Source organism: Osmerus mordax, chromosome 3 (assembly GCF_038355195.1).
Source record: "Osmerus mordax isolate fOsmMor3 chromosome 3, fOsmMor3.pri, whole genome shotgun sequence".
Taxonomy (NCBI): Eukaryota; Metazoa; Chordata; class Actinopteri; order Osmeriformes; family Osmeridae; genus Osmerus; species Osmerus mordax.
In genome coordinates this window covers 22,401,250-22,416,249 of record NC_090052.1, presented here as the reverse complement: position 1 = coordinate 22,416,249, position 15,000 = coordinate 22,401,250, and the positions used below count along the sequence as shown (strand labels likewise).

At 50.0% G+C, this 15,000-nt stretch overlaps 2 protein-coding genes across 2 annotated transcripts in view; both read left to right on the top strand.

Annotated features, from left to right (window-relative positions):
• The window catches only part of LOC136940566 (alpha-1,6-mannosylglycoprotein 6-beta-N-acetylglucosaminyltransferase B), a 12,593-nt gene extending 6,009 nt beyond the window's left edge, over positions 1-6,584 (top strand). The window contains exons 8-17 of the mRNA XM_067232756.1: positions 779-948; positions 2,153-2,284; positions 2,942-3,075; positions 3,332-3,462; positions 4,003-4,158; positions 4,245-4,391; positions 4,894-5,010; positions 5,268-5,342; positions 5,783-6,054; positions 6,386-6,584. Coding sequence (XP_067088857.1) covers positions 779-948; positions 2,153-2,284; positions 2,942-3,075; positions 3,332-3,462; positions 4,003-4,158; positions 4,245-4,391; positions 4,894-5,010; positions 5,268-5,342; positions 5,783-6,054; positions 6,386-6,584 — 1,533 coding nt within the window. The remainder of the gene's footprint in view (positions 1-778; positions 949-2,152; positions 2,285-2,941; positions 3,076-3,331; positions 3,463-4,002; positions 4,159-4,244; positions 4,392-4,893; positions 5,011-5,267; positions 5,343-5,782; positions 6,055-6,385) is intronic.
• Positions 6,585-10,368: 3,784 nt separating this feature from the next.
• The window catches only part of LOC136940443 (SEC14-like protein 1), an 8,885-nt gene continuing 4,253 nt past the window's right edge, over positions 10,369-15,000 (top strand). Inside the window, exons 1-9 of the mRNA XM_067232592.1 lie at positions 10,369-10,531; positions 11,670-11,760; positions 12,722-12,871; positions 13,057-13,188; positions 13,277-13,405; positions 13,697-13,883; positions 13,982-14,091; positions 14,244-14,433; positions 14,979-15,000. The exon at positions 14,979-15,000 is cut by the window's right edge and continues 67 nt beyond it. Of these exons, the coding sequence (XP_067088693.1) occupies positions 11,698-11,760; positions 12,722-12,871; positions 13,057-13,188; positions 13,277-13,405; positions 13,697-13,883; positions 13,982-14,091; positions 14,244-14,433; positions 14,979-15,000 (983 nt within the window). The 5' untranslated portion in view covers positions 10,369-10,531; positions 11,670-11,697. The remainder of the gene's footprint in view (positions 10,532-11,669; positions 11,761-12,721; positions 12,872-13,056; positions 13,189-13,276; positions 13,406-13,696; positions 13,884-13,981; positions 14,092-14,243; positions 14,434-14,978) is intronic.

The following is a 15,000-nucleotide window of genomic DNA, read 5'->3' as shown; positions in this document are numbered from 1 at the left end:
GTGAGGCGTCTGGGACACACACACACACTCAGTGATGCAGGGTTTGACAGTGAAGGCTGTCTGCCTGTCTTCCTGCAGTGTGTATCTTCCTGGAGAGTGGAGGATGAAAACAGATCAGGAGAATAGCTTCCACTTGATACATTTGTTTTCACTCTGTAAAGGGCTAATTGAGGAGAAAATAAAAGGCGACCATCTGTGGAGAGATTGCTCTCTCCGTCTGTCTCTCTGTCTCTCCCTCTTTCTCTCTCTCCACCCTCTTCTCTCTCTCTCTCTCTCTCTCTCTCTCTCTCTCTCTCTCTCTCTCTCTCTCTCAGGTTAATTTCATTACGCTTCAACCTGGCTGTGAAATCCTAAATCTCCTGTTAGCAATTTCAAACCCCCTGCATCCATTCTACTCTTATCAACCGCTCCTCACAAGGCTCCTGTTACTCTGATTCTCCCCCAGAGTGTGCTGGCAGAGAAGGGACTGGAAGACAATGGCTTCACACTTATAATCATCTTGAAACACACTTCACACAAATCGTATCAAATTTCATCCATCGGTTTTCCGGCTGTGTTACTCATCGTGTTAGTTTAGCCACCACACCCTCTCTGTCTCACCCTGTTCCTCCCCCTCTCCTCCCCTCTCTGTCTCACCCTGTTCCTCCCCCTCTCCTCCCCTCTCTGTCTCACCCTGTTCCTCCCCCTCTCCTCCCCTCTCTGTCTCACCCTGTTCCTCCCCCTCTCCTCCCCTCTCTGTCTCACCCTGCCCCCCCCCCCCCCCCCCCCTGCCCCCCAGGTCCTGGTCCATGTGGGCTTCCTGACGGAGGAGTCAGGTGACACGTTCAGCTCCAGGGTTCTGAAGGGCGGTCCGCTGGGTGAGCTGGTCCAGTGGGCTGACATCATGAGCGCTCTGCACATGCTCGGTCACGACCTGAGCATCTCCGTCTCCCAGAGGGAGCTGCAGGGGTGAGGCCCACGATACACATGCCGTGTATCGCCACGTGCAACCAGCGAGGCTATTTAGGGTGTTGAGGAGAGGAGAGAGGAAGGGCAGATTCAGAGGGAGTGGAGCAAGGACACCAGTGAGGCTGGAGGTAGACGGTCTCCTTACCTGACCAGGCTGCAGGGGGAAGCTGTCCTTACCTGACCAGGCTGTCCTTACCTGACCAGGCTGCAGGGGGAAGCTGTCCTTACCTGACCAGGCTGCAGGGGGAAGCTGTCCTTACCTGACCAAGCTGCAGGGGGAAGCTGTCCTTACCTGACCAGGCTGTCCTTACCTGACCAGGCTGCAGGGGGAAGCTGTCCTTACCTGACCAGGCTGCAGGGGGAAGCTGTCCTTACCTGACCAGGCTGTCCTTACCTGACCAGGCTGCAGGGGGAAGCTGTCCTTACCTGACCAGGCTGCAGGGGGAAGCTGTCCTTACCTGACCAGGCTGCAGGGGGAAGCTGTGAAGGACACACACGCGGGCAGGTTCAGAAGGAGTCAGTGTCCTGTTGCTGTTAGCATTAAGTAGCAGCTGGAGAGAGTGTGTGTGTGTGTGTGTGTTGGCTGTCATTTCCAAACATGCTTTACGGGCATCTCACAGGGGTAGTATTTAGGACACACACACACTGACATGCACTCACACTCGCTGGCACTGACACACTCTCGTGCGAACACACACACTCATTATTTTTGTGAGTATTTTTTACCTTTTTTTTTTTTTTAAGTGCTAGGTGTTTTTGCACGCCGTAATGCAGTGGTGAGTGTGTGCGTGTAGGTGTGTGAGTGTGCGTGTGTGTGTGCGTGTGAGTGAGTGACTGAGTGCGTGTGTGTGAGTGGTGATGCCTAGCTTCGTCCTCTAATGTCGGCACTTCCTCTCAACACTGAGAGCATGAGTGGCTCGTTACTTTAGAAGTTTACTGCTGCAGTAGCCTACAAACGTAACTGTGTGTGTGTGTGTGTGTGTGTGTGTGTGAGAGACAGAGAGACAGAGACTCAGGTGCAGTGAGAGTTCCCTCCGAGTCGGGTCAGGATGATCACAGGGATGAGGAGATGGATGACTGACTGACCGCACCTCCCCCCTCTCGAGACACATTTACACACAGACCCAAACACTCACACCCTACACTGTTGTGTGTTTTATGTGTGCGTGCGTTTGCTTTGTGGTGTGTGTGTGTGTGTGTCCAGGTTCCTGGGCGTGCGCCCAGGGAGGGGTAGCTGCCCCCTGACAGGAGGGTTGCCCTTTGACCTCATCTACACAGACTACCATGGCCTGCAGCATCTGAAGCGTCACATGGGCCTGTCACTCAGGACGCACAGGTCAGAGAGAGAGAGTGTGTGTATGCATGTATGTGTGTGTGTGTGTGTGCGCGCGTGTGTGTGCTTGTGTGTGTGGGTGTGTGTGGGTGTGTATAGGAGTTCAACACGAGTATTTGTTTGCTAATAACATAGCTCAGTCTCCTGAAATTGCCTAGTTCCTGCTTGACCAGTGTCTGTACTCTGTTAGGGTTGTGACTTCCCTGTGCATTAGCCAATCACTCCCCAGGGGGCGTCGTCCTAAAGCCGCACAAGGCGGTCGATTGGTTGAATGATGAGAAGCAGATTGAGAGTGAAGCCTTCCCTGGACTGGGTCCTGAGGCGTCAGTATAGACCGGCTGAACTCTGGGAGGAAACGTTAGGAAAGAGCAGCGCAGAGAGACTTCTTGAAGGCTTTCTGAAGAGTGCTGACTCAGCAGGAGACAGTAATTGGAGGCAATGACGAGGCAGTTTCAGGTGAGGGCGGGAGGCAGAGGGTAGTGGCTTCATGATTTAAGTTTTTGTCCAGAGTGAGAGAAGATTAACTTTTTGTTTGTCTATTAAGCTTCACACAAACACCTTTTTCTCCCACTCTTTTTCTCTCTCTGTCTCTCTGTTTGTCTCATCCTCTTCACCTTTCCCCCCCCCCTCCCTCCCTCTCTCCCCCCCGCCCTCCCCCAGGTGTCATCTCCGGGTGATAGACTCGTTCGGCACCGAGCCGGTATATAACCATGAGGAGTACGCTACGCAGCACGGATACATCACGAGCTGGGGCCACTGGAACCTCAGCCCGGGACAGTACATGACCATGTTCCGTAGGTGATGGGAGGGAGGGAGGGAGGGAGGGTGGGAGGGTGGGAGGGGTGGGAGGGAGGGAGGGAGGGAGGGAGGGGTGTAGACTCTGTTTCAGACCAGAAAAAGGATGTTTGTCTGTGATGGGAGGATGTTTGTGTGTGTGTGTGTAGTCTCTGTAGCATCTGCAGTCACAGCTGTCACACACATCCTCACACACACACACACACATCCACACACACACACACTGTACCAGTCTTCTGTGTGTGCCCAATGCAGCACACACTCCGGATAACTCGTTCATGGGCTTTGTGGCGGAAGAGCCGAACAACTCTGAGAGGAGCAGCATCCGGAGGAACAAGGCCCACAACATGGCTGTGATCTACGGCAAGGAGGCGGCCATGTGGAAGGTCAGCGCACGCGCACACACACACACACACTACGTACACGATAAGTAGATGACTCCCCAAACACCAGAGAGTCTATCTAATTTTCATCCAGAAGTTTCTCTCAGACGACAGAGCTTGTCACTGAGGAGGAGCAGGAGGAGGAGGGCGTTATGAAACTCATTAAAGATTTTACCTTGTAAATAATTCATGGTGCTCTGCTGGGATTTGCTTCCCAGAACTTTCATGCAGTTTCACCTGAGCAGAATGACTAAGGTGGAGAGATCTGGTGTTCTGCTTCGTAACAAACTCACATCCACCCAGCTTGTTTAGACTGTGATTCTGTATGATTATTATTAGGAATCCTATAAGGCATTGAGACGGTAGTCTAAATACATAAACATACTGTAATCTACAATCTTAACCTACATAATCGAACAAAGACTAACCTGGTAATCTTCATAAGCAAACCTACAGTACAGACGGACAACAAAGGTAGTTTTGATCCACTCTTTCCCCACTTTGTCCCACCGATTCTAAACTCCATGTCCCATGATGCCGCAGGGTAAGGAGAAGTTCCTGTCCATCCTACATGAGTACATGGAGGTCCACGGGACGGTGTACTCTGAGTCGCAGCGCCCCCTGGAGGTGCCTGCGTTCGTGCAGAACCACGGCCTGCTGGGACAGCATGACCTCCAGCTGCTGCTGAGGAGGGCCAAGGTATCGCCACGGCGACCAAAACATCACGCCCTTGCTGACGTTCTTACGCATTTCTGATGTCACTTCCTGTCCTCTCTCTTACTCAGCTCTTCGTGGGGTTTGGCTTCCCGTACGAAGGCCCCGCCCCCCTGGAAGCTATAGCCAATGGGTGCATCTTTCTTCAGCCGAAGTTTACCCAACCTCACAGCTCTCTCAACCACGAGTTCTTCAAAGGCAAGCCTACATCCAGACAGGTGAGTCGCTGGAGGGCCTCACAGGCAAGCCTACATCCAGAAAGGTGAGTCGCTGGAGGGCCTCACAGGCAAGCCTCTTCTTATTGGATGAACTGATTTAGACTACAACAACAGATCATAAAAGAAAACAGAGCTCTGCTTGGCAACTCCTGGTCCTTGTTCTTCTGCTGTACATATTCATGTATTTGGTTTTTATTTTTATATTTTGTTGAATGCTGAATGTTGAATATTGTGCTGAATGACTAAAGTGTGTGAGTGGAGGGGTGGGGGTGCTGCTGTGTAAGCAGATTCAGACTGATGTTCGGTGCTCACCGCGCTCATCGCGTTATTGCTTCATCGGTATTTAAACTTGACTACTGCTGTATTGGCTGGCCTAGTATTGATCTCATATTGATCTGGAATTCATTTGTTAGCATCCCTTTACCCCTCCCCCCCTCCCTCCCTCCCCTCCCCTTGTCCCCCTCCCCTCCCTCCCTCCCTCCCTCCCCCCCTCCCCCCCCAGGTGTCCTCCCAGCACCCCTACGCAGAGCAGCACATCGGCAAGCCTCATGTCTTCACGGTGGACTTCAACAGCTCACAGCAGCTCCACACTGCCATCAGAGAGATCATGAGGACCAAGGTACGAGTCTGGGGACCCTGTCCTTGACCTCCGACCCTGCCCCTGACCGAGGGAGGGAGGGTGGGACGGAGGGAGGGAGGGGACATGAAGGGAAGGAGTGAGGGAAGGATGTGATTGTGTGAAATTAATTTAATTGATTCTTTAACATCTCTTCTTATTTGTCATTTAATCTATTGTGTGTGTGTGTTTTCCCCTATGTGCCTCCGTGTGTGTTCATGTGTGTGTGTGTGTGTGTGTGTGTGTGTGTGTGTGTTCAGGTGGAGCCTTTCCTGCCCTATGAGTACAGCTGTGAGGGGATGTTGGAGCGTGTTCACGCCTACATCCACAACCAGGTGAGCTGCTGGGTCTCTCCGCCTTAGTGTGTGTGTGTGTGTGTGTGTGTCTACACACTCAGAGACTGCATGTGTAGAGAAGAGAGTGTGGATATGACACCCTCCATAACATAGCTGGGATCTGAAGGAATGGCTCATAGCTCAAGTGAACACAGTTAATTTTATTCACAGCTGACTTCCTGTCATCTCCACAAACCGTATTCACTTCTTATCTCTCTCCTCTGTTCTCCTTTCTCTCCTCTCTTCCCCTCTCCACCCTTCCCCTCTCCTCTCTTCCCCTCTTCTCTCCTCTCCTCTCCTGTCTTCCCCTCTCCTCTCCTGTCTTCCCCTCTCCTCTCCTGTCTTCCCCTCTCCTCTCCTGTCTTCCCCTCTCCTCTCCTGTCTTCCCCTCTCCTCTCTTCCCCTCTCCTCTCCTGTCTTTCGCTCTCCTCTCCTCTCAGGACTTCTGTTCTCCCCAGGCAACGTTTCCTCCAGTTAACATGTCCAGTGTTTGGCCCGGCAGCCCTCCCAGCCCCTTTGTCCTCCTGCCCAGCGAGAGTGCCCTCTCCTGGGCATCCAACGTCAGGGCGCCCCCCTCCTGGCCCCCGCTCTCCTCTCTGAGACTACTGGCCTCCCTGGAGGGGCAGTCTTGTGTGGAGGCGTGTAAGAGGGCGGGGCTAATCTGTGAGCCCTCCTACTTCCACTACATCAACATCAGAGAGGCCTTCAGGGGGTGAGCTGGTCTCCTCTCTGGTGGCATTCCAGTCGTAGTGATGTAATTGCATTGGTTCATCAAAAAGAGTGTTTACGACTCAGACGTCTGATTATGTTCCTTCTCTGTCTCTCATTCTCTATGTCTCTGCAATCTCATTCTTCCTTCCCCTCCCCCTCCCCCCCTCTCTCTCCCTCTTCTCTCTCTCTCTCTCTCTCTCTCTCTCTCTCTCTCTCTCTCTCTCTCTCTCTCTCTCTCTCTCTCTGTCTGTCTCTCTCTCTGTCTCTCTGTCCGTCTCCCTCTCTCTCTCTCTCTCTCTCTCTCTCTCTCTCTCTCTCCTTGTCTCTGTCAGGTTGAAGCTGCAGTGTGTGGAGGTGGAGGAGAAGGAGCACCCTGTGTGTCCTGCCTTCACCGTGGGGAGCGGGGCGTGTTGCCTCCAGAAGGAGCCCCTCCTCTCCAGCTGTGCGGGGGCCGGCCCAGAGCAGCTGCGTCTCTGTCCCTGCAGGGGCTATCGCAAGGGACAGGTGGCGCTCTGCCCACACTGCCTGTGACCGGGGGGCAGGGGGGGGGGCAGGGCTGGGCCGGGGGGGCTGGGAGGGGGCCTGAGAAGGAGGTGTTGTGTGATGCTCCAACCTTATGGCTCCCAGGCAGACCCCAGACCCGGCCACACCGGGCTTGGTGTCTGTTCTTGTGTGATCAGGACACATCAACATTTGTCCTGTTGTTTTTTGGGGTATTTACTTCAGAGCAGTCAGTGGATGTTGAGATGACAGGCCGTGAAACCCAGGGGGTTATGGGTGTTGCAGCTGTGAACTCCCAGAATGCCTTGCTGCCAGATAACACAACACGGATGCCAAGATGTGTGTATAGTTATGGGGGATTCTCAGGGAAACGCATGACTATTTCACTTCCTGTCCTCCACTGTATCTCAAGCTGCTAATTGGAGGCCCAATCTCCCCCCTCACCTAGTCCCCCCCCCTTACCCAGCCCCCCCCTTAATGTGACCACTGGTGAAGAAGCCAAGCCAGACATTTCAATTCTCTAAATATGCATCCTTCCTTCCGTCATCACCTGTTCGCTAATGTTAAGGCAGCATGTGCTTCTGTAGGCAGGCAGACAGGCAGACAGGCAGACAGGCAGACAGGCAGACAGGCAGACAGGCAGACTGGCAGACTGGCAGACTGGCAGACTGGCAGACAGGCAGGCAGGCAGGCAGGCAGGCAGGCAGGCAGGCAGGCAGGCAGATAGCAGGCAGGCAGCAGGCAGACAGGCAGACAGGCAGGCAGCAGGCCGGCTGGCAGACAGACAGAGACAGGCAGGCAGACAGGCAGACAGATAGCAGGCCGGCTGGCAGGCAGACAGAGACAGGCAGACAGACAGGCAGGCTTGCAGGCAGGCAGCAGGCAGGCAGACTGAATTACAGGCAGACAGATGAATGAATAGACATAATCAGTGTTAACCCTACCATTATATTAGGGGGGCGCCCCACCCCCCCAACGGCACCCCCCGCCCCCCCCCCCCCCCCCCCTGGAAGGTCAAGTTAATTAAAACATTTTTTTATTTTTTTTATATATAGCGCCAGATCACAAAATAAGTCATTTAAGGTTACCATTCCTATAAAACAGGGCCATAGCTTGCTCTTTTATTAAACAAACTAAATGGCCTTCTGTTATTTATCTACGGGTAGCATCTCTGATTCTCCTGGCTTGTCGTGTGTCTGGTTTGGTTCACTGTCCTTCTGCCTGGGCAGACCTCCACCTTGGTGACTGTTTGTGTTTCTTTATTACCCTGACATGACTTATGGCTACATCAAAGTAGAATCTGTGCAGGCTTTGTTCAACTCTAATATATTCTGGGATGGAAATGGATTGGAGCCTGAGTTTTTGAACACACTTGATCAATCTGAGAGATAGCAGGTGGATAGGCAGTCAGACAGGCAGACCAACAGAGAGAGGCAGATTGAGGCAGGCAGATTGAGGCAGGCAGATTGAGGCAGGCAGATTGAGGCAGGCAGATTGAGGCAGGCAGATTGAGGCAGGCAGATTGAGGCAGGCAGGTAGAGACAGGCAGATAGAGACATCAGAATACCTTCAACTTGACAAGGTTCCCTGGCACATTAATTTAGTTTGCTGTGATCGTTTTGTTTATTGGGGGACAGCATGTTCCCAAGAAATATACGCAATCTTAAATCAGATACCATCGCTGCTCTGCTACACCATCTGTCAATCTCTATATCTCTCGCCCCCCTCACTTCCCTCCTCACCCTACCTCCACTCCTCCCAGTCTCCTCATAGTTAAACATGAATAAAACAGAGACCATCATAATTTTCTTGTTCCCAGAGCCACCGCTTAATGTGATTGAGATCTCTCTCATCTCTTCCCCTCTCTAACGGAAAGGCTTTGTACTAGACCCATCCACCCTCTACCAGGGTAATAAATGCATAATTTTACTCAGTAATTCCAATCTTCCATGTGGTGATTCGATAGCAAAGCCTATCACGGGAAATACATTGGATGATTTGAATATCGTTGTGTTACTCCTCTAGTTGCCGGTTTAACTCAGGACACATGAGTTGACCTCCAGAGTGCGATTCAGCACGGTATTATTATGGGATGTTAAGGGAGAAAAAGATCTGACTGTAAGACACACACACGCACAGCAGCGCTGAAGGAGACCTTAAGCAGCTCTAATGAGGTCTATTAGAGCTCATCAGAGAGATGGGGATCCCAGCTGGCAGACCGACGACACAGGCTCTTCTTCGGCACTCTAACATAACAACATTCAAAAGACCCTTTTCCGTACACTCTTTTCACATATTTGAAAACTGCATGTGATGTAACTTGCAAACTTCAGACCCAGCTGTTCTTGCCTGATCCGAACTGTATAACGTCTCTAGCTCAAGCACTGACCATTAGACCAAGAGGACGTTCACATTTGTCGTAGTTCGGTGGGTATCACATTTTACATTTACATTTAGCAGACGCTCTTATCCAGAGCGACTTACAGTAAGTACAGGGACATGTCGAGGCAAGTGAAGTGGTGAAGTGCCTTGCCCAAGGACACAACGTCAGTTTGCATGACCGGGAATCGAACTGGCAACCTTCGGATTACTAGCCCGACTCCCTCACCGCTCAGCCAACTGACTCCCTATCAAATGGCTGTAGCGTATTTCCAAACCACTTCTCCTATGTATGTTCCCTGATGGGAATCTATGAAAGAGAGAGAAAGGAGGGTGTTTCTCTCTGTTTTTAAAACCCACCCATCCATATCTCTTCCTTTCTCACCCCCCCCCACACACACACACACACACACACTTTGCTCCAATCCCCCCTCCCTACATAATTCCAGCACTTGCTCAATAACTCATGAGAATCAGTGGACTGGGAACACACTGTTTAAGCCCTGCGCTGATCGGTCCCAAAACTTCCACATCAAGGATCTAATTGCACGGATTCCAGTTTGCACCCACGTGATCTCTGAGGCCCCGGTTTGAAAGGACTGGATGAGAGGAGATGGGAGAATGAGGCAGCCCATCAAGGACAAAGTGCAAAAGCAACCTGGATGCGGTTGAGTGGCAACTGCCTATGTATTTTTTCCAAGCACTGCAGTTCGTTTAAAAAGTATTTCGGTGGTCGGGGTCAAGGAACGGTCTCTATTTACTAAACACATAGCAGTTTGACAGCAGTGTTGACCTAGATAGTGTTCTAGACATTTTGTTCTGGGATAGCTGCCTCTGATTTGATGCCGAAACAGTAATAATTTCAACAGAAAATAATTTGTTGTGTAGTGGAAGGTAAACGTCTTTCATGACTCAGTCATTTGACGGCCAAACTAGAGTTTTGCCGCAAACATTCAACAACGACTTGACTTGAAATAGAAATAACCCAGCAGTCTACAGCGCTATCTGCTGACCAAGAAAAAAAAAATGTTGTTCGAACAATTCACTTAATCGTACTACTAGACACTTCTAAAGATGTAGGCCTACATTGAAGTATGATTTTATACAACAATGACAGTCGTCTATAATGCTAAATGCCTGTTAAATAAAATGTAACAACTTTGTTGGGTCTAAATAGACTACGATTAGAACTATTTCCTTCTAAAATGTTATTTCTGTAGGCTACTTTCTAAATGCAGTATGTTGCTTTTGGTGAAGGCGTCCGGTAAATGAATTGCCAACAGTGTTTTGTAATCCAATGTTATGTTACAAATTAGAGGACGCAAATCAATAAAAGACAGCTGTGTAGTGTTACGTATGACTGGGGGCGGGGCTTAGAGGAACATTCCGTCTGGTTCTAGCAGTCAGACTCAGTTAGCTAGCTCGGCCGGCTGCTCTGTTCTGTGTAGGTAGCACTAGCTGTATCTCCACAAATACGGCACTAAACAAAGCCTTTTTCTTTGCGTTGGACGACGTTAATATGGATATCAGATGATTCGAAAAGTTCTGTGACCATTTTTATTCCATACCGAGCTATCTTTGAGATTTCAGTAGATTTGGTAAGTTTTACTAGCAACTTGGTCCGTTTTTTTTCACACGGCTGGTCACAATAAAGCAAATCAGCCTAGCTCTGCTAACTCTACAATTTTTCGTGTCTATCAGCTAGCCTACGTTACCTAACGTGAAACAATTGGTTATAGGAATACCTCTCACGTGTAGTCTAGCTAACTTACGATTTACTGCAGAAGGGTTATTGTGTAATAGCTAGCCTAAAACTATACTGTATTTCTTGATTGTAGCTTATCGTACCTTGCAAAAGTTGCTCTGCGAAAAAAGTACTCGATGATCTGCGTTAGCTGGCTAGCTACGTGTCATTGTTTTAGAAAAACGATATTGTACGATCGTTTCACATCTTATCAACGGTTATTGCTAATAAAATATAAATCAATCTATCGATTCTAGGTAGCTAGTTTGAGTTAAGTGTGAGCAGCTAGCAAGAAAGTATTCAACCATGTATTTAGGTTAGCATAGATGGGCTGCACAGCTGCAGTTAGTCATACTACAGTACAGTAATAGAATATAGCTACAATATTGGTTTGTCAGCATTAGTAGCACACTGGTATCACTGTACAGTGTCAGGCTAATTCCTTTTAGCACTATATAGTTAGCTAGCTACTAGGTACATTTTTTGCCCGTCTAAGTTTCTTCACGTAAATAGTTTAAACTTGAGACTCGATGTGCTGTGGATTTATAATATGTAGGTCAGGTCGCGATAGTAGTCTGATGACCACGCTAGCTAGTCAACAACATCTGACAGCGAATTTAGGCTACTTCCTTTCACAACATAACACTTAACGTTAAGTAACCATCGCTCCACCATCTGATAAAAATGACGACGGCGAATATCCTGCAATGCCATCGCTGCAATCTCTTATCTGAACTTTGCTCAAAACAGCGTTATGTGGTCGAGTCTAAATGAACACTGTGAGGAATACATTTAGCTACGGTTGCAATCTCTGCTTAAAATACAGACTGTTCCATGGCACTTAAATACTCTTAACTGCTTTCCTTAATTATCTACTGTACTTACTGTATGCACTAGCCTATTTGTATGTGACATTGGATGAAGGCGTCTGCTAAGTTAATTAAATGTAACATACAGTGTACCGATGTTGATGTGTGTCTTACGTTGCACAGAGAGCATTGGACTATCAGAACATCAACCATGGTGCAGCAATACCAGTCACCCGTGAGAGTCTATAAACACCCGTTTGAGCTGATCATGGCAGTAAGTTCTGTGTAATGTGTGGGTGCTAAATTGTGTGTGTATTAAATTGTGTATCTATGTTATGTGTGTATGTAAGTTATGTGTGTGTGTGTGAGGGGGGACATTGTGTGCCTGTGTGTAATGGCTACATCATTCAGCATGTTCATGAATTCCTGAGCACTAACGCGTGTCAGATGTCCAGGGCCTGCATGTCTGACTGTGTTTGGATACTGAGCTGCATATGTTCATACTGTACACACAACCTGTCTCTCCTCCCCCTCTCTGTCTGTCTGTCTCTCTCCCTCTCTGTCTGTCTGTCTGTCTCTCCCTCTCTGTCTGTCTGTCTCTCCTCTCCCTCTCTCTCTGTATGTCTCTCGTCTGTCTCTCCTCTCCCTCTCTCTCTGTCTGTCGCTCTGTATGTCTCTCCCTCTCTCTCTGTATGTCTCTCCCTCTCTCTCTGTATGTCTCTCCCTCTCTCTCTGTATGTCTCTCCCTCTCTCTCTGTATGTCTCTCCTCTGTCTCTCTTTCTGGGTCACCCCCCTGGCACTCACATCATCCACTTCCTGACCTGCTGACCTATCAAAAGCCAGGCCTGAGGCCTACAGACAGGCATGGGCACATAGATAGATAAATAGGCAGGCAGACAAACCCAGCATCAGTCGCTCTCGTCAGACCGCAAGGTAAATATTGACAGAGGAGACATTGTGTAAAGCGCTCTGACTGTCATGTGAGCCTCATGAAGAGAAAGCTGGCGGTAAGCAAGTGGGCTGTAAAAAAGCCGATGGCCAGGCGGTAAACACAGGCAGCCGCAGTCTGTCTGGATCAGCAGTGGAACTGAACATTAACTTCACAGCTAGCTGACCTAAGGGTTTCTGTTCATCTTGATGTGGTTATAGGCCAGGCTCATAGAAACACCCTAGTCCTGTTTTGCTTGAAGTCATGTGAGTAATCTACTTCCTCTCTCTCTCTCCCCCCCCCCAGGCATACGTCAGACGGTTTCCTCACTGCCACCTGGTCCCCGTGTTTGTGGACAGTGAGGTCATCAGCGAACGCCACAGCGAGGACGGCGTTACCACGGTTACGGAGAGACGCTGCAAAGTGGAGGCGGATGCCCCTCGCCTGTTCAAGAGGGTAACTGACCTTTGACCTCCATCCACCGTTCAGTACACACACAAACACACACACACAGTCAGTCAAATCTAAGTGTCAGGGTGGGTGTCACTGCGTTGAAGATCACCTCTAATGTGTTTGTGTGTTTGTGTGTGTGTGTGTTTGTGTGTGTGTGTGTGTGTGTGTGTGTGTGTGTGTGTGTGTAGATGGCAGGGCTGGACTACCTGTACTTCCTCCAGAAGAACACTCTGAACCGTCTAGAGAGAAGCCTTCACATAGAGGTCACCAACGAGACCTTCTCCAGCAGGGTCATGGTCCACGAGATCTGCAACTACACGGTACCACTCCCAACATGACCTGCTCTCTGTCTCTCTCTCTGCCCTTCTCTGTGTGTGTGTGTGATCACTTCCTGTTTCCTGTGGTCAGGTGCACCCAGAGAACGAGGACTGGACCTGCTTTGAGCAGATCGCCAGTCTGGACATCAAGTCCTTCTTCGGCTTTGAGAACGCCGCGGAGAAGTTAGCCATGAAGCAGTACGCCAGCAATATTAAAAAGGTGTGTGTGCACGTCTCATCTCGTTTCATCTCTTACTGACTTAAGTGAAGAGCCGGTGTGGATAAACTGAGCTTTCTAAACACAGTCATGACACAGTCACATGAGCATGTTTACACAGCCTAGTTTGCCAAACCTGACTGGACAAAGATGTGGAGCTCATTATGACATCCTGCTCAGCTGCATGTGTGTGTGTAAGGTGTTACCTCATTATGGACTGTATTCTCTCACCATGTTATCAAGCTATTTTTACTTGACTATGATGTCTCTCGTTACCCCTCCCCTCTCCCCCAGGGTAAAGAGATCATAGAGTACTTCCTGAGAGAGCTGGAGGAGGAGGGGGTGACCTCCATCCCTCGCTGGGCCCCCCCTGCACCTCCTCCAGCCGCCAGGCTCCATCCGCCCCCCGTCTCGGCCCCCCCCGTCCACGCGGCCCCCCCCAGGGACGCCCAGACAGACCCCCCCGCAGCACCCCCAGACGGTGAGTGTACCAGTCACCCACACACACACACAGCAGTGTTGACTACCTGACTGAGTGACTCTTCCTTCATACTGACCTGTGCACGCTTATGGTTTCAGACAAGTTGGACGCGGATTACATCCGGCGTTACCTAGGCGACCTGACACCTCTGCAGGAGAGCTGTCTGATCAGACTGCGTCTGTGGCTGCAGGAAACACACAAGGACAAGGTACACACTAGGAACTCTGTCTCTCTGTCTTGTCTTTTTGTCTCTCTCGTACAGCCTTACACACACACACACACAATCGCAATATCTCACTTCCCTCTTTCTCTTTACATGACGTAATTTAACACACTCTGCTTCCTCCTCGCTCTGTCCAGATTCCTAAGGACCAGCATGTTCTGCGGTTCTTGCGGGCTAGGGACTTCAGCCTGGAGAAGGCCAGGGAGTTGCTGTGCCAGTCGCTCACCTGGAGGAAGCAGCATCAGGTGGACTTCCTGTTAGACTCCTGGGAGCGCCCGCAGGTCCTGCACGACTACTACACTGGAGGCTGGCACCATCACGACAAGGGTAGGACTACAACTCCCATAAAACGCTTCATGGATATAGGACTACATCAAAGGTTTGAATCCTTTTCCAGGAAGCCTGCTTAGATGGGTTACCTCCCGCAGTGAAAGGGGCCATTACAGAACTGAATGTCTGTGAATGATTGTAGCAGCAGGATGTAGTTTAACCCTCAAGTTGGCAGTTACAGTTAATGTGTCTGGGCTCCACTGGAACAGAACGGAAACTGATATGTAGCCTGACCCAACAAAATGTAGTTTAACTCGTGTGTGTGTGTGTGTGTGTGTGTGTGTGTGTGTGTGTGTGTGTGTGTGTGTGTGTGTGTGTGTGTGTGTGTGTGTGTGTGTGTGTGTGTGTGTGTGTGTGTGTGTGTGTGTGTGTGTGTGTGTGTGTGTGTGTGTGTGTGTGTGTGTGTGTGTGTGTGTGTGTGTGTGTGTGTGTGTGTGTGTGTGTGTGTGTGTGTGTGTGTGTGTGTGTGTGTGTGTGTGTGTGTGTGTGTGTGTGTGTGTGTGTGTGTGTGTGTGTGTGTGTGTGTGTGTGTGTGTGTGTAGATGGACGTCCTCTCTACATCTT